This window comes from Podarcis cretensis (assembly GCF_951804945.1).
Source record: "Podarcis cretensis genome assembly, chromosome: 8".
In the NCBI taxonomy this organism is placed as follows: Eukaryota; Metazoa; Chordata; class Lepidosauria; order Squamata; family Lacertidae; genus Podarcis; species Podarcis cretensis.
The window spans coordinates 89,734,735-89,753,836 of record NC_137177.1 but is presented as its reverse complement, the minus strand read 5'-3'; the positions used below and the strand labels follow the sequence as shown (position 1 = coordinate 89,753,836).

General features: G+C 43.6%; 1 protein-coding gene across 5 annotated transcripts in view; it reads right to left on the bottom strand.

The window, feature by feature from the left end:
- The window catches only part of TET3 (tet methylcytosine dioxygenase 3), a 111,725-nt gene that overhangs the window by 10,830 nt on the left and 81,793 nt on the right, over positions 1-19,102 (bottom strand). For all 5 annotated transcript variants that reach the window (XM_079987407.1, XM_079987408.1, XM_079987409.1 and 2 more), the window contains 7 exons: positions 18,611-18,701; positions 14,454-14,547; positions 13,592-13,800; positions 9,878-10,028; positions 8,830-8,919; positions 5,742-5,879; positions 1,010-1,346 (listed from right to left, as the gene is read on the bottom strand). In XM_079987407.1, coding sequence (XP_079843533.1) covers positions 1,010-1,346; positions 5,742-5,879; positions 8,830-8,919; positions 9,878-10,028; positions 13,592-13,800; positions 14,454-14,547; positions 18,611-18,701 — 1,110 coding nt within the window. The remainder of the gene's footprint in view (positions 1-1,009; positions 1,347-5,741; positions 5,880-8,829; positions 8,920-9,877; positions 10,029-13,591; positions 13,801-14,453; positions 14,548-18,610; positions 18,702-19,102) is intronic.

The following is a 19,102-nucleotide window of genomic DNA, read 5'->3' as shown; positions in this document are numbered from 1 at the left end:
TCTACTATTATTGGCATTATTAGTATATTATTATGATTATGCTGATTTTTTTTGTTTCCCCCCTTCTTTAATTTAATTTAATTTCTTTCTTTCTTTGTTGAATATGCAAATATCATCATCTTCATCATCAACCTAGGTTCCATGAAACCCTCTGCTTTCCTGGCAGCTTTAGAGATTCATCAACAAGAATGTGAATGAGAAAGTCATTGTGGTATAGTGGCTAGAATATTAGACTAGGAGACCCAAGTTCAAAAACCCACTCAGTCTAGAGGAAGCCTTGAGCTAGTCACTGTTTCTCAGCCTAACCTTCCTCACAGGGTTCTTTCTTATGAGGAGAGAACCATGAATGCTTGACCTGAACTGCTTGGACAAAGTGTGGAATAGAAATGAAATTTACAAATGAAAATAGTAATTGAGGACAGCAATCTTCCGGGAAAGACTCATCTACCATTACCAATCTTCCTCTAAGTTGTGCAGAAAGTGTTTTTTGCCATGCTCTTGAGCCGTGCTTTCCAACTGGTGGTGACTTTGGAGTAAGTCGGGTGGCATGCAACTAACTCGAAAAATATTGTTCTAAAGTAGCATTCCTGGACCTGATGCCCTTTGGATGTTTTCAACTACAACTCCAATCAACTCCAGCCAGCACAGCCATGCCAATATGGCAGTGCAGACTAGGACTGATGGGAGTTGTAGTCCAAAACTTCTGGAGGGTCCCAAGCTGGGAAAAGCTGATAGAGAGTACACAGGTTGCACAGGAAAATGGTGAGGCCCAGATGGCTAGCTAATAATCTGATTGTCACCCAAAAACATGTCCCACAATCCTTTGCTTGTGCCTAGCAGTGCCTCAACGGAGATATTGATTAATAAAGCATTCCCAAAGGGCAGAAACTTTGAAAACTATTGATCAGACTGCATCCCAACAGCAGCTGTGTAAGAAACCTAACCAGATTAGCACATCAAACGCACAAGACAAGTGGCCTTCTCAGCTCCCAACCCCTGTTGCCCTCACCTTCATCCTGCTGAAGTGGTGGCATCTCAAAAACCTCCTGCTTGATTTTCTCAGGTGTAATCAGCTTCTCCTTCTGCATTTTCTTTTTCTCAGCAGCTGCCTTCCTGGCTTCCAGCTGCCTCTGCCTGCAAGACTTGGCTGGCTCAGGAAGCTTCCTCACCTCTCTGGGGAAGGAGGTGAGAACCTGGATTGCCCCTGTGCCCACCTTTGCAGCTTGATTCTCCTCGCTGCCAAACTCATCGGTGGGGGACATTTTATACAGTGGAAGGACATGCAGCTGTTCATCCTCAGGTATCCTCCCAGTGGTACGATTGTCTTCTTTTGTCAAGGTACACACCTAAAGAAGTGGCCAGACAACACACAGGAGTCCCAGTTAGCTAATTCAATGGGGACACACAAAACGGCAAGGCCAGAGTCTAAAAGGTGACTTCAGGCATGCCTAGAAGAATGAGAATTTCAAGACGGCATATCTATTGCCAGCTGGTTGAACAAATACTTTCACTTTACCTGAGCCAATTAATCACAGGTTATTTATTTAGGTCAAACTGATGTGATGAGATAGAGCTGTGAATAGTGTAGTATGAATTTATAATATATGCCATGATAGGCAGGCTACATGTGGGATAAAAAGAGTGTGTGAAAGGATAGGATACTGCTAGAAGAATCTGCTCACTCAGACTGTCTAATTAATGTGTCAGGAATGTTTGTTTTGTTTTGTTTTGTTTTTGTTTGTGTGTGTATATAACAAAACATAAAAAATATAATAACAGATGGCGAATAAAATGAAATAAAAGTAGAGTAAAATGTGGTATCTAAAGCTAAACATGAAGGAAAAGATTGCCACACCAAAATCAAACATAATAAATTAGTATCACGAAGTTCCAAGTAACACAAATGGATTTGCATTCTCCTGTACCTTTTACTCCACTCCAGTACATTATGAAAAGGCTCCGTTTCAAAATGAAGATGTTTCCTTGTTGTCTACCCTCTCTAGTTCTCACCATACATGTAAGCTTAACCACACATACTACGTCCCGTATTTTAGTTATCCATTCTCTCATGGATGATGTTCTCCTTTTTTTTTATTACCCAACTTTGACAAAGAAATCTTCTGGCAACAGTTAACAGAAGTTTAGTTATGAAGGGAAAGACAATTATCCATCTTTTATTGTATTTCTTAATGTCTCAGCAGATGCCCTAGGCTTTTTCTTCTCCCAGACGGAAAACTGCCCATAGTTTTGGGCATGCCTTTATTATACTTAGGTCTACTTTGAGTGGAAGATTTAAGAAGAATAGTATTTTGGGAGGTATCATAATCTTAACTGTTGCCATCTTTTCCATCTAGGAGGTTTGCATTAGAGTCCATCTTTCTCATTTATTTATCATGAATATATTTGGCTAGTTTTTCTACCTAAATACCTTATAGGGGGTTCTGTGACAATAATGTTTGTGCAGGACCCACCAGGGAAGAATGGCAGATGAAGGTGATGGACTACATGGAACTGGCGGAAATGACTGGCAGAATCCGAGACCAAGGAGAAGAGTCGGTGGAAGAAGATTGGAAGAAATTTTAAGTCTATTTACAGAAACATTGTAAAATTAAGGAATGTTAGAAGGATGTTGGAATGAAGTTATGTGGTTTTAGCAGAAATGATATAAAGGTTTAAGTAAAAATGGATTGGTAATTAGTGAAAGAAGAGACTGTAAAATTATAGTATATTAAGATAAATTATTAGGATAAAAACAAAGATGGAAAGGATTTGCTGAAATATATAACAGAACTAGAATACAAAAAAGGGAGGTGTGAGGAGGTCAAGGAAATAAGCAAATGAAAGTTAAGTTATGGGAAGGTTTGATTTGTTTTTGTTTTTTAATTGTTTGTATTGTTTGTATTGTTTTTTTTAAAATTGATTGTACTTTTCTTTTTCTTTTTTCTTTCTCTTTTGTAACCTTTAAAACTTTAATAAATATTATTTTTTTTAAAAAAATAATGTTTGTGCAGGAGGCAGCCTGTTCTTCTCTCTGAATTGGGCAGCTCTGATAACAGAGGCCTGCTTTCCCTCTGGGAAGGTGACTTAATTTCTGTGTGTGAGAGCAAGTACCTGTGTATAAGCCTGTGTAATTAATAGGCCTATGGACTAAACCAGGCATAGGCAAACTCGCCCTCCAAATGTTTTGGGAGTACAACTCCCATCATCCCTGACCACTGGTCCTGTTAGCTAGGGATGATGGGAGTTGTAGTCCCAAAACATCCAAAGGGCTGAGTTTGCCTATGCCTGGACTAAACCTTTGCAGATTCCTCAGCGGCCGCTTATTTAACCAGTTAAAGCTATCCTGAACACCTCAACTGATCTGGTTAATTAGAGAAAACCCACTATGACAGGTAAAGTATTAACTGCAGCTATTAGAGTGGGAGGGGATCTAGAGTGGGCAATATGGCAGGCAAAGGGTTAACCTTAACTCCAAAACTGTTTTCCCATTGAAAACCACAGCACCCCTCTAGCTTGGAGGTTATTTCTACAAGTTAAGCAAACTGGGGGGGACGACACACATTCCCTCCTCTCAGCTCCCCCCCCCTCCCCAGTGTAATCTCAATCTGAATTCCTCAAGACCTATTTGCTTTGTTTTTAATTGCAAGGTACCTTAGGGATGGTGGAGAAATTCCATCTTCCTGATATGAACTGACCTGATGTAGAACATGGGAAAGAGGAAGTAGCCTTATTGGTCCAGCTAGCTCAGTATTGCCCGTGCTGATTGGTAGTGGATCTCAAGGCTTTCAGACAGGAGTGCCTCCCATCCCCCAATGATATGCCAGGGAGCTTTTGCTTGCACAGCCAGCGCTCTACCAGTGAGCCACGGCCCTTCCCTGACAAGTGTGCAGATTGTAACATCACTATCCCGTGGATTTTGCACTGCTCTGAATATTGCAAAACAATCCTCGGCTCACAACATTTACAATGGGGCATTTTAAAATGTGGTATCTTGAAAGAAAATGTGTTTAGAAATGGGTATTTGAAGCACATATTGAAACACTTTTAAATAAAAAATGCTAAAGCGAGACACCATGAGTATATGGCTGAATGCCTAACATAAGAACATATGCTGGATGAGACCACTGGCCCATCTAGGCCAGCATTATGTTCTCACAGGGGCCAACAAGATGCTCCAAAGGTAAACCCACAAGCAAGACGAGCACAAAAGGACTCTACTCTCCTGTGCTTTCTAGCAGCTGGTATTTAGAGAAGCACTGCTGCCTCCAACTGCAGAGCCATCATGTATTGTGGCCATCAAGAACCTTCTCCTCCATGAATCTTCCAACCAGCAAACATGACACAGATCACAGAGTCATCCATCCATCCTCATTCAGGCATCATATTTCATTTCCTTAAGGTGGACTTCTCCAACCTGGTGCCCACCAGACGCTGCTGGATTACAACTTCCGTCAACTCCAACCAGGAGAGTTGTAGCCAAACAACTGGAGGACACCAAGTTGTCGAAGGTTGTCTTAAGGCCATGTACTCCCTTAATTTGGGTCTCCCTGAGCTGTGTTTCAGTTTCTGCTTCACTTTCACACAATAAAGACAAAATATCTTTGCTTGGCCAACAAGCCTCCTACTCTTCCTTCCACAACTGCAGTGACACCTTCAAGTGGATTACGTCAGAAAGTTTCCATGGATTAGAGTTCATTTAGTCAAATGCACGAAGTCAGCTGCATCTTAATTTGGCTGATGGAGGCAGTTGTCCAAAGCATTTGGAAAGTTCCATGTTGGTGTATTGGAAGACACAAGAATTGCCCACCCAAGAAGAATGGCAGACGAAAGTGATGGACTATATGGAATTGGCTGAGATGACTGGCAGAATCCGGGACCAGGGAGAAGAGTCAGTGGAAGAAGATTGGAAAAAATTCAAAGTATATCTTCAAAAACATTGTAAAATTAAGGACTGTTAGAAAGATGTTGGAAAAAGAAAATTAGATGGTTTTGGTTGAAATGACATAAAGGACTAAGTAAAGACGAGTTGATGAAATTGACGAAAAGAGAGGACGTTAAATTGTAATATATTATGTTAAACTACTTAAATGAAAATAAGGTTGGAAGGATTTGCTGAAATAATGATTTGAATAAGAATACAAAATTGGGAGGTGAGAGGAAGTCAAGGAAATAAGTAAAGGAAGAAAGTTATGTAAAGGTTTGATCAGGTTTTTTTTTTCCTAAGTGGATGTATTTTTTCTTTTTGGGTGTTGTTATTTCTCATTGTATTTTGTATCTTGTATTTTGTATTTTTCTTTTCTTGTTTTTTGTTATTCTTGAATTTTGAATAAATATTATATATATATATAAAAAAGGAAAGTTCCATGTTGGTGAAGAATGGCTTACAAGAATCTTAGCAGCTTTGCTGTAACCGGCTAAGACAGCCACCCCTGTGGAACTTTCCAGAAAGAAATGCAAAAACAAAAAAACAAAAAAAACCACACACACACTAAAACCAAAATGAGAGCCAGATGTAGTGGTTAGAATGTTAGACTAGGATCTGGGAGAGATCAGGGTTCAAACCTCCAGCCATGAAGTTCACCTGGTGACTTTGTGCCTCTCAGCCCAACCTGCCTCACAGGATAAAAATATAGGGGGTGGAATCATGTATGCCACCTTGAGTTCCTTGAGGAAAACGAATGCTGTTATTGTATCATTTATGCAATGAATAATTAATAAAATGAGCGATGATGCTTCCTTACCACAGTACACCCATTGTAAAGGTTATGCTGGTCTTTGTGAGCGTGAGCGCAGAAGTCCATGCATGCTGTCACACCAGAGAAGGGCCTCCCCTCTTTCAGTCCAAGCCGGCAGTCTATTGCTATATCCTCATTTGTAACCTGATGAGATAAGACAGCAACTCAAATCACAGCAGTACCTTGGGAAAGACGTATGGTTTGTTTGTTTATATTAATATGTAACTTTTAAAACCTGTTGTTGTCTTATTATTATTATTATTATTAAATACAAAGCATGAAGTTGTACAAAACAAAAAAACTCACCTAATTTCCCTAACCCTCCCTCTCCCCACAGAATACAGTCAGGAGTAGAATAAAAATAAGACGATACTGAAGTCACCCTGGAGTTGACATCAGATGGAGTTTAATTATTTTGTAACAATTGTCTTTCATACATTTTTAATTTTTGCATTTTATCTGTGTCATTCTAATTTGTGTAAGCCACCTGGGAGAAAGCGGGCTATAAATAAATGTAAATGTAACAACAGCAGCAGCAGCAACTCAAATGGCTTACAAAATAAAATAAAATAAATAAATAAATAAAAAACAAAACAAAACAAAACAAAACAAAACAAAACAAAACAAAACAAAACCAACACAGCAACACAAATAAAGGCTAAAAACATAGCTTTAGATAGGGAGAGGAGGCAGTACTACAGCTCCCGCACCACTAGAAGAGACCAAAAGGCTGGGGGAAGGTAAAAGCCCCTGCCTCCAATCTAAAAGTGGGCAAAGATGGGGCTAGGCATGCCTCTCTTGGGGGGCATTTGTTAGAGCTGTAAAGGGACAAAGGGCTAAAATCTGAGGGCCAAGACAAAAGCAACAGCCACACTTTCAATGGACTACTGCAGTCTTTCTCAACATGGTGCTGTTCAGACATTTTGGACTCCCATCAGCCCCAGCCACCAGGGCTACCCTCCCATCTGCCCTGGAATCCACCATTATGCTGCCTGGAGCTGATGGGAGTTGCAGTCCAAGACTGGACTGTCCTTGAAAACAAGACTGCACTGCAGGGGGTTGGACTAAATGACCATTTGTGTCCCTTCTAACTCTAGAATTCTATGATTACACAAAGACCTGAACCTTTATTTACCTAGCCCCATCCTGGGCTCCATCTTTTGTTTGCTCAAAATAATACATGGGAAACTTGTGTCCTTAGGACTATCTCCATCTGAACTACTAAAATTGGATTTAATTTCTGCCAAGAGAATTATAACTCACAAATTAGAGGAGATGGATTTACAATTTAATATTGCGACAGGTGGTGGCACCTGTTCGCCGCTAAACCTTGGCTTAACACCACCAACGAAACTTCCATCTTATTTAACTACCTTATCTGTGGTGATGCACAGGTATGCCTTTATAAAGGCTAGATTCAATGTTTTCCCATCAATTGTGTTGGGTAACAGACTCTCCAACGGACAGATCTCACTCCTCTGCGACTGTAAAAGTGGATCTATAGAATCGTTATATCATATAATCTTCTGTTGTCCATTACATTCGGCTTCACGGTCCAAGTTTCTGGCCCCATATTTATCGAGAATTGCTGTCAGACCTCAGGAAGCCCAAATAATATACTTATTAAATGACGAAGACACAAGTAGATCCCTTGCAGTCGCTAGATACCTGATTAATGTCTTATTTCAAAAGAGGAGAAATGGATCACTGTACGACTCTAACAGCTTAGCTAAACTTAAGAACCATCAATAAGTGCCAGAACTAAGACGCATATCCCCCAAAATCTGAGGGATTTGAATTGCGGTTTACATAAAGGTAAAGGTAAAGGTACCCCTGCCCGTACGGGCCAGTCTTGACAGACTCTGGGGTTGTGCGCCCATCTCACTTAAGAGGCCAGGGGCCAGCGCTGTCTGGAGACACTTCCGGGTCACGTGGCCAGCGTGACATCGCTGCTCTGGCGAGCCAGAGCCGCACACGGAAACGCCGTTTACCTTCCCGCTGGTAAGCGGTCCCTATTTATCTACTTGCACCCGGAGGTGCTTTCGAACTGCTAGGTTGGCAGGCGCTGGGACCGAGCAGCGGGAGCGCACCCCGCCGCAGGGATTCGAACCGCCGACCTTTCGATCGGCAAGCCCTAGGCGCTGAGGCTTTAACCCACAGTGCCACCTGCGTCCCTTGCGGTTTACATAGAGGGAGCTTATTGTGTATAGTGTTTACTTAATTGAAGTAAAATTGGTTTTATATGGGTGTTTTAACTTGGAATTGTTTAAATTGTATTGTTTATGGATAAATTTTGATGTATTGTTTTCGATATGGGCCAATGGCCGTAATAAATCAAACTAACTAACTAACTTTTGTTTGCTCAATATTTTTATACTGCCTTCTTCTAGTGCCAATCTGGTTCCCTCCAGACGTTGCTTCCATCAGCCCCAGGCAGTGCTGGCCAATGTTTTGGGAGCTGAGTTGAGTTCCAACAACATCTCGAAGATGGGAGGCTGGGCAAAGACTGCTGTAAACCAGTCAAACCAGTATACAACAAATCAGAGCATTTCCTGCAACAGACCTTGGCAACAGCCTCATAGACAGGATAGGTCAATGGTTCTTAAAGGCTGTGGCACACCAGCAGGAGAGGATGGCAAGTGCGGTGGGAAGATTTGAGGATAAGCAAAGGAACATTAAAACATTTCAGTATTGTATAGTATCATTTATTTATTGCAGAATATGGATAGCTATCTTTTAACATGAGAGCAAGAGCATCAAGTGATGCTACAAGCTCACGCCTCTCACTGTAGGGTACATATCAAAGAGGTCCTTTATAATAATATTTTGGAATGACTTATGTTCTTATGTAGCTGCATTGTTTTATACTTTCTGGATGTCCCGTGAGCATATCAAGTAGATGTGTTCAATGTTACCAGTCAAGCACTGCCAGAAGCTGGTCCCCACCCCACCCCCAGCCAAAAATTCAGTGTGGCACAAGCAAACTTTTATTCTGAAATATGGCCCAGAGAAAAAAGTTTGAGAACCACTGAGATCTATACCTAAATCGGCAGCACAATAAAAAGAGAGCTGTATGGTGGGCCATTCCAGGTACCTGATTTTTGTAGGCCTGGGGTGCCAGCCTCCTATAAAGTGGGGCGACTTCTGTGGCCAGGTCCTGAAAGCTTCTTCTGAGAACTTCTTCCTGCAGTGAGAGATGGGAGAGTCATAGCTGCTCATTGATGAGTCAGACTACCTAGTTCAATCTCCTATGCCCAGCAGCCAAAAGCATCTCCCTGAGGCCCAGAGTCATTTCCTACCTCGCTGTCATCACCTGCGATCCTTTTTCATGGGAAATGCCAGAGATTCATTCAGGCTGGGACTTTCTGCACACAAAGCAGGGGCTTTTCTACAGGACAATAGCCTCTAACCCTTTCACCTTTTTTTAAATGGATCCATAGTAAAGCATTTCAAAGGAGCTGCATCAAAAACTGCTGCTGGCAAGGACATTTCCAAAAGAAGGGGTAATACTTCCAAGCGTTTCACCAAGACCCAGTCCTTTCTACCAAATATTAAAAGCTAGCATCATAGAGTTGTAGCCAAATGCCAGTCCTACTCACAGTAGACCCACCAACATTAATGGGCATGACAAGCTTAGGTTCATTCATTTCACTTGATCTACTGTGAGCAGAACTTAGTTGGATCCATAGTGATCAATAACCTATATTATTTATAAGAACTGTGAACACCTTTCAAATGAGGAAGCAAGAAATTCATTCTGGAGTAATCAGTACAATGGTTACAATTTGTGATACAGTTTCCCTGTTAGTGCCGCCAGCAGCCCCCTCCTTCAGTTCTTAAATATTTTTGCCATTAGGACAAATTCCAAAACTTTTTCCATCCACTTATTTCTGGTATGGTTTGTAGAGGCTACTTTCCAGCCCTTTCACGTTTACAAGAAGGAAGCAATGACTTGCTTGACCAAATGCAAGCAGGTATTTGGTCAGCCTACTTTTGGGGAAGTCTCACATGAACTTTGGCAGAATCCCGCGTCATTGCTCTTCCCCTTAAGAGATTCTGGTGAACCCTGGAGCCCTAATCCCCCTTGAAAAATGAACAGGCAAAACAAAGGGAGGCATGTGGTGGGTGGGTGTCTCACTAACCTCTTTGGGGTTGTCTCCCTGAAGTCTGAATTTCCTGGGCGTTTTGCTTCGAGCGTATTTGCACCCATTGAAATACATGCTCCAAGAGCAGCCGAAGGAGAAAGAGGCACCGCAGGTGTTGGGGTCCTTGCCTTGACATGCGCAGGTCCGGCTGCGATGAACACAAAGGAAGGCATTTCAGATGCTGTCCACAGCAGCCAAATGGAGCTACTGACCTGTGCTCTTGCCATTCCCAACCCACTGAATCTAAAGGTGTCAACCACAAATGAGTTGGGAAGGCCAAATCTCCCCATCAGGAGGTGCCCATCAAGGGAGCACAACCATAAACCAACACTTGACCTCTAAAAAGCATTGACTTATAAAGCAGTTAAAGGGATTTCCTTTGCTTTCTAATAATGTGGGAGGTATGGGTTGTGCTCATATTAATGTGATGTGAAGTTTATTCCCAAGATTAACTCTTAGTGTGCTTACAACATAGTGCGTTAACTGTTATGTACAGTGGTGCCTCGCAAGACGAAATTAATTTGTTCCGCGAGTTGCTTCGTCTTGCAATTTTTTCGTCTTGCGGAGCGCGGATTCCCCGGGTATTAACGGCTTTAAGAAACAGGAAGCAAACCTGCAAGACGTTTTCGTCTTGCGAAGCAAGCCCATAGGGAAATTCGTCTTGCGAAGCAACTCAAGAAACGAAAAACCCTTTCGTCTTGCGCGTTTTTCGTCTAGCGAGGCATTCGTCTTGCGGGGCACCACTGTATACCTGTCTTATCAGTGGCTAATATGTTGCAATATTTTAATGAGCTTAAATCTTATGGTCTTATCTCTAAATAAGTATTCATAATCATGGGAGCTTTCTAACACACATAGCTACGATTTATTGTGTACAGGTAACTCACAATTGTGTACAGGTAACGATTTATTGTGTACAGGTAACATGTGCAGTTTCAACTTTACCTGGCTGAAGGCTGGCTGGCTAAAACTGAACAAATTGAATGCACAGAATGCAGAGAGCTTAAAAGCTATTTTTGTACAGGGTATTCCCCAGCACAGAAACAGCTTTTAAGCTCTCTGTCTTGCAGAGATGGAAGAAACGCCTGGTACAGCCTAATAAAGGCCTCGTACAACAAAGACACATCCTGTTTCTGGCGTACCATATCAGGCCTACTGAAGCATTGAGTGGGCCAATTTGTACTGTTGAACCCTAAGAATGGACGCAGTACTAAAGCTCACTTTTCCTAGACCAGGATGCTCACCCTTAATCACCCAACAGTGTCTCCAGAAAACTTACCAGCTTGGCCCCCAGTGTCCACGACTGCGGTAAAAGACCTAATTACGCAGCTAAAAAACAAGAAAGCCCCAGGCATTGATCACCTGCCCCCAGAACTTTTGAAGTCCAATATTGACTGGTGGGCACCTCTGCTTGGGGCAATATTCTCTCACATTGATTCTTCTGGTTTACTCCCTGACAGCTGGGCCATTGCTGTAATCATCCCAATATTCAAAAAGAGGCCTACATCGGATCCGGCCAGCTACAGACCTATCAGCCTCTTGACTATAGTTAGTAAATTATATGGGCTAAAATGAACACCTCAAGCATAGACAAAAGATTATTATATCTGATTAACTGCCTTTATAAAGACACTGTGCTGAAAGTGCGTTGCTCTACAAATGGCCAACTTACAGGATCTGTACCAGCCACAAAGGGAGTCAAGCAAGGATGCATTTTAGCTTCGGCACTCTTTAACCTATACATAAATGACATGGTCCAGTGCCTAACATCTCCAGAGTTCCATGCCCCTAAACTGGACGCGGTCCTCTTATCCCAAACAAAAATAGGTCTAATAAGATTGATAAGAGAATTCTCAGTGTATTGCCAGAGAGAACACCTGGTCGTAAACTATCAGAAAGCCAAAGTTATGGTTTTCTCAATAAAATATAGGCCCCACCAAAATGTGCAAAAGAAAAAGCGTCCCAAAGTGCCAAGACTTTGACTTGCTTTTTCCATACAAAGGGTAGCAAACATATACCATCAGCCCTAGAAATCTTCTAAACTAAACCCCTAGCACAGCTACTATATGGGGCTCAGATTTGGACTGGTAACCACCTTAGCACTTTGGAAGCTGTTCAATCAAAGTTTCTAAGGCAGATTTTTTCTGTACCGCCATGCGTCCCAAACGCATCATTGAGACTGGAGGCAAGTCTCCCTTTAGTAGAAGTACGGACTTGGCAAAGAACTCTTAACTTCTGGCTCCGCGTAAACTCAAATCCCCCCCCCCGCCCCAGTTTACTATCCCTAGTACTTCAAGACTCCCATAAAAGTGCCTGGCTTAAAACCGTCTATGAAAAACTTCACTTTTGTGGCCTATCCCCACAACACCTACTCACTATGGGCCCAACTAAAGCAAACAGTCTAATTGGTCAATGTCTAAAAGATATCGAACATCAGAATAACTTGGCCACTATAAGGAAATTCTGCCCTTGGTATGTTCATTTTCCACCTCTCCATTTTGATTCTCTGGCCCCATATCTGCACAAACTTATTATCCCAAAATACAGATGTGCTTTTACACTTGCAAGACTGGATTGTTTTGCCATCTGCGGTACTTGAGGGTCGATTCCAAAAGATCCCGCCTGAGAAACGTCTTTGCCCCTGTGGAGATGGTAGCACCGAAACAGCAGCACACGTCCTCCTGTCTTGCAATCTCTACAAAGACCTGAGGAATGAGATCATCACCCCACTCGTACTAACCATCCCAGGGCGCTCAACCACTGCCACAATGTCCTTTCTTCTATCAGATCAAAATGAGCAGACAACAGCAAAGGTTGCTAGGTTCATAGCAGGGGCAATCAGAATAAGGGCCACTAATTGACAGCTGATTCAGGACTTTAAATTGTGCTCTTATATCAAATTTCCTTTTCTGCGTATACTGTAATGTTTTACTGTTGCTATGGCCACTGGCTAATGCAAATAAAGTCTCATTTTATCTCTGACTTGCTTACGGTCTTGCTTACTAGAAGGCTCTCATGTGGGCTCTGAGAGGCTCTCATGATGTCTCACACATCCCTATGAGAGCCTCCCAGAGCTGGTAAGCAAGGCAAAGAACTTAAAAATTAAAAAACCCTTTGCGTTGTGTGGGAGGGTTAAGGCCCATTTGGCACAACAGCTCCAGAAGGTAAAAGTGCTCTGGTGGGGGTGGTTCTGACGGTGTGGTTCTAGCATTTTTTGTCTCATGTCAAGATTGTTGTTCTTAAAAAAGGATTGCCAATTCCCATTATCACTGAATCTGATAATTTTAAGCAGGGAAGAGCTCAAAATGTTGGCCTGGAGGGGGCAAGTTTGATATGGACCCAAGGATCTTCCATTTGGCCCCTAATCAATGGTAGTCAGGGGAGAGAAGGAAGGAAGGAAAGCAGGAGAAACTTGTTAGTTTTTGAGGTAACATGTTCACCTCTTAAGGAGCAGAAATCAGGAGTCAATAAAGGACCTGCCTCTCCCCAGTCCAAGGAAACTTTCAGTAAATCAATTCCATTGCTCAGGCAAGTGAGGCAAACTTCATACTGCAGAGTAAACCATGGGCAAATAAACACACACACACACACACAAGCAGAACAGGGCTGTGGTTAGCTGCTTTGTCTCCTCCCGGCCAGGATCTCTGGGAAAATGCTGTGTCCCACCAGCCTCTTGTCTCCAGCAGCCTGGCCAGGGCTAAAGGAACTTACTCGTCGTTCAGCCCACATCGCCGGGTGGTGGGGTTTCCATATTTCGTGAGCGTGTCAGTGAGCTCCTGGTACAGGGTGTCCCCCAGGGCACGAGGGATCCCCTCCCAGGCCAGAATCAAGATAATGATGACAGCATTCTGGCAGTGATGACCAGCACGGTGTCGCACCAGGCACAATAGCTTCTCCTCTAAGTTGTGCCTCCTGATGACCTGGAAAACAGGAGAGGATATTGCTTGGTTAAGGAAAATACGGCCTCCAACCTCACCCTGCCATCCTCCCCCAACGGGGCCAGAGTGGTGCTGCCCAACCTCCTGGGCAGAACTGCCCAAAGAGAAGTCAACATTAATGGGGCAAAGTGACACACTGTAGACTTATTTTCCATACAATTGAAGGAACTGCAGTTGCTGCTGATTGCCCTGGCGTGGCAGTGCTGTACTTCTGTTGGCTGGTGACAGTCTCCACATCAATGCCTGAACATAAGAGATGCCTAACTGCTGGATCAGACCACCAAAAGCCCACCCAGTCCAGCATCTTGTTTCCCACAGTGGCCAGCCGGATCCCTCTGGAAAGACCATAAGTGGGCTATAGAAGCTTTCCTCCATTGCTTTGCCCAAGCAACTGGAGTGAAGTGGCATCCTAGGTGATAGCCCTTGCCCCTCTCCTCCTCCTCCTCCTCCACTACCACCACCACTATGAAATTGTATCTTCCTTCCACTATTTCTGCAATGAGAGTTCTTGAGGGTCTTTTGGGCAGAATTTGGGAACATTCTTGTTTGCTGGCAGTGACTGCATAGGAACTGCTATTCAGCCAGGTTTCTGGGATAAATGCTAAATGTCAGGGGAAAGCAGGGCAGCCACTTACCCACTTCGCGATGGGGCAACCGCGGGAGCTCTTTCCTTCCTTCCCTGTGTAGATCACTTTTTCAATTCTGATGGCTTTTCCCTTCTCACCATACCTGGTTGGAAAAGTCACAACATTAGGAAGACAAACAGGGCACATGACTGAGAGCTCTGCTCTAGAGGACTATCTGAGTGAAACCTCTTCCTGAAAGACTGGAGAAAGATTACAAGGTGGGTTGGGCTTCCACTTGCCAAATGGCTTTCAAACTAGCCAGTAGGGCTGTCTTACCCATAGGCGCTAGGGGTGTGGGGCACCCAGGTGCTGGGATCTCAGGGATGGTCAAGAGTCTTGATCTCAGGGTCAAGAGTCCGGGGCCCGAGAGTTGAGTCCGGGGAAGAGCCCGCCCGTCAGTCGGAGCGCCACAGAGGGCTCTTCTGGTGCGGGTGGCTCTGTGCTGCAAGTTCAGGGGCAACCGAGCAAGCGAGAAGCTGAGACAGCCAGCCGACTCCACCCTCCTGCGTGCCTAGGACTGGGCAACCTGGGGAGGCAGGTGCCGGGCAGATCTTTGCACCCCAGTCCCGCATATGCTTAAGACAGCCCTGCTAGCCAGGATAGTAAGCTAACTTCAAAACCATGGTTTAATATTCTAGCTTGTTTGTGAGCTGTTCACCATAGTTTAGGAGTTTGGATGCAACAGGAAGCTGTGGTTAGGAAATGAAGCATGACTTGTTCAGCTGCTTGTGTGAAAGGAAGAGCAAAGGGAGGCTACATGGAAGTGCAAGGCTTATGAAAGCCAGGACTGGTTTGTGTATGTTTCACCCAACATGTACTCTAAAATGCTTGGTGTGGTTATTGTTTTGCCATCCCAGTGCTTCAGGGCATCATAGCTAAGAGACAGGCAAATACAACTTCATACCTTAGTTCTATTAATTGCAACTCAACCTTCCCAAAGAGCAGTACCTCCAAGATACCGGAGGTCACACACTGGGGCTTTGCTATTCACTGGGAAAAGGTTGCATTTCACTTTACTGCAGAAGACGTGCTTCTCAAAAGGACTCACTGAGCGTGGGAGCTGTTCTTCATATCAGTTATTGATGCACAGAGGTTCTTTTCCCACCTCCGCCTTTAGGATCGTCAGCCTCCCAGCCCTGGTTGTGCTGCCTGCGATGGTGATTCAGTGGCAATGTGTTTAGAGGTGACTCAGCTTCTTCAGCAGTCTATGAGTCAACTGCAGGGGAGTAACCTAATCAGTCTGAACATGTGTCGGCCCACCTGCAAGCAGTCTGCAGCACTAAGCCTCCCTGTTGCCTGGGTAAAACTCCTCAATGGAAACAAGAGGGGGAAAGCACCTCTTTCTTGTATGTTATACCTAAAATTCAAGTGACCTTCTGGATGAGCCAGGGAGACAACACTTCTACTGGCAACAATTCAAAGAAGTACCTGAACATCTTACATTTTTAAACCTGAGAGGATGTGAGCCTCAGCAGCCCAACCTTCCCTTTTTAAAACATGGCAGTCTTCACACAATTCTCCAAACCATGATTTGGAGGATGAGAAACAAGCTGCATGCTCCCTCCTCCCTTCTCAGAAAACTCATGTGGACTTTATTTATTTACTTTATTGTATTTATATCCCACCGTTTTCTCCAAGGAGCTCAAGGTGAAGTACATGGTTCTCCCCTTGCTTAATTTAATCCCCACACCAACCCTGCGAAGTAGGACATCTGCTGTCTTCCAATAGATTTCTACCACATTTCACAAGTAATTATTAAACCTTTAAAAAAAAACAAAATACACCTTACTTTGGGAGGTTTTTTTAAATAAAGATTAGAGGCATATCTTCCCTTTAAAAAAAAATTAACCAAATTTACATTGAAGGGTTTACTTTCATTGAATCTGAATATGCAAAAAAGATGTGTGCTGCCCCCCACCCCGTGTAAATAATATCAGTGGGTCCTACTCAGAGAAGATCCATTGAAATGAATGGACATGACTAACACAGGCCCATTAGTTTCAATGCTTCTACTGTGAATGGAATTTAGTTGGAGGCAACCAACTAAGAGATAATGTACTTCAACAACTGCTACTTTTACATAAAGGTAAAGGTGAAGGGGGGGACGCAACTTCCCGATCGCATGGTCGGCGGTTCGAATCCCCGTGGCGGGGTGCACTCCTGTCGTTCGGTCCCAGCGCCTGCCAACCTAGCAGTTCGAAAGCACCTCTGGGTGCAAGCAGATAAATAGGGACCGCTTACCAGCGGGAAGGTAAACGGCGTTCCGTGTGCTGCACTGGCTCGCCAGATGCAGCTTGTCCCGCTGGCCATGTGACCCGGAAGTTTCTGCGGACAGCGCTGGCTCCCGGCCTATAGAGTGAGATGAGCGCACAACCCTAGAGTCTGGCAAGACTGGCCCGTACGGGCAGGGGTACCTTTACCTTTACTTTAAAGGTGAAGGGACCCCTGACCATTAGGTCCAGTCGTGACTGACTCTGGGGTTGCAGCACTCATCTCGCTTTATTGGCCAAGGGACCCGGCGTACAGCTTCCAGGTCATGTGGCCAGCATGACTAAGCCGCTTCTGGCGAACCAGAGCAGCACACGGAAACGCCGTTTACCTTCCCACCAGAGTGGTACCTATTTATCTACTTGCACTTTGATGTGCTTTCGAACTGCTAGGTTGGCAGGAGGCTACTTTTACATACACATATATAATTTGTGTAGTATAATTTATATTAAAACCCTTCTCTCTAAAGGAGGAAACCAATTTGCTAGTATGTTTAAACTGCTTTCTCATGTGTTTTTAAAAGTCTAGGTGGTAAGAAAGAGTGATCAGGATCAGTAACACACAAACAAGTTCAGATCAGTTCTTCAACTGGGTTGGCTGGTTTCAGGCCACAATGCATGTTGCCATATAACAGGAAAATGAAGAGGTCTGCTCAGGCCCTTTGTCTTTGGGCTGAATGCCTGACTCAGCATATATGGACCTGCCAGTCAAAACAGAGGACTGAGACTGTACGCCTGCAGAACTAAGAGCTAAAGCAGAAAGGAGAAGAGACAGAGAGGTCTGTAAGTCCAGAGGCAGAGGAATCTCCACCAAGGCTGCACCAACACTAGGACATTCAAGGTTTCAGGCATATGTGGGTCACTGTTTCCACATTCACATTTGTATACCTTCAACCATCTATGAGCACTTTCAAAATTATTATGCCTCCCAAGCCCATCTTGGTGCTTCCTGTCCACACTAGTGGGTAGCGCCTGATGGGATGTATTCACGCTGTGTGCTGCTGTTTGCGTGTTGCATTATTATCGCACCTTTTTCTACAACGAGCTCTAGGTGGCATACATGGTTTTCTCCCTCCTCATTTAATTGCCATCACCCCTTCAAGATAGGTTAGGCCAGGCTTCCTCAACCTCGGCCCTCCAGATGTTTTGAGACTACAATTCCCATCATCTCTGACCACTGGTCCTGTTAGCTAGGGATGATGGGAGTTGTAGTCCCAGAACATCTGGAGGGAAGTTGCCTATGCCTGCTCTAACCACTACACCACACTGGCTCCCAAATAGTATTTCCCCACACACTGTAAGTTCCAAAAGTCTGAGGCACATTGTGGGCACTGTGTGCAAGTATTTGGTTCTTTGTGTGTAAGCACTTCTTTAATTTAATTTTGAACTACAAGTTTTCCAATATTCCAGATTCCCACAGAATCACAGCAAAGTCTACTGGGGACATGTGCACAGGTATTTGCATACCTGTCAGGCACACATTCCTTTTCATTCTTCTTTTAAATGTAAGTTTTTCAGTATTCCAGATTTGCACAGAACTTCAGTAAATATATAAAATTTGTGTCACTCCAAGTCAGGCAAGGATTTGGAGTCACTTGCATGAAAACCTTATTCTTACTTTCTTTCCCTTCCCCTTCCCCACCTCCTATACCTGACAAGGGAAAATTTCTATTTTTGACACAGCTGTTTTGTGAAATATCTCTTCTGCCAAAATGACCTGTTTTAAAAACTTTAAAAAAAATATATGGGGCACCTGAATCCTTTTCCTATTGGTTCCCTTTTATAGGGAGTTATGGTGATTGCAGAATCAAAGTGTTGAAGGTTATCTATTTTGATGCAAGAATTTTAAAAGAGAAAAGAGAAGAAATCTTTTTAAACTGTGCATGTTTTGCAACTTACCGTTCTTCCATGAGTTCCCTGATGGCTGCCACAGTTGGTCCAGATCCCAGGTGGGTGTAATAGGGCCCTTCGTCTTTTTCCACTATTTGCTCTGTTTAAAAACAAAACCAGATGACTTATTTCACCTCAGTGTCTTTGCCTTTTTATAGCAAAGGGAACAGGTGTAACTGAAAGTTTGTTGAGCTGAAGGTGGGCAGAATGAAGCCCTTGGTCAGATGCCCCACTGAAACTGCAAAAACGAGGAGGTGGGGAGGGAGAGAGCAGACGCACAGCTCATCAAAACACAACTGGGATTTTAAACTGCACTGTGATTTACACAACATGATAAATTACAAACTACTTTGGAAGCTTATGCTCAAAAGTGGCCTAAAATTATTTTCAAAGAAATAAATTTCCTTTATTCTAGGAGTAGAGGACTGGTGCCCTCCAATGTTGCTGGACTACAACTCCCATTATCCTGACTCACTGGCCAGGCTAGCTAAGGCTGACAGA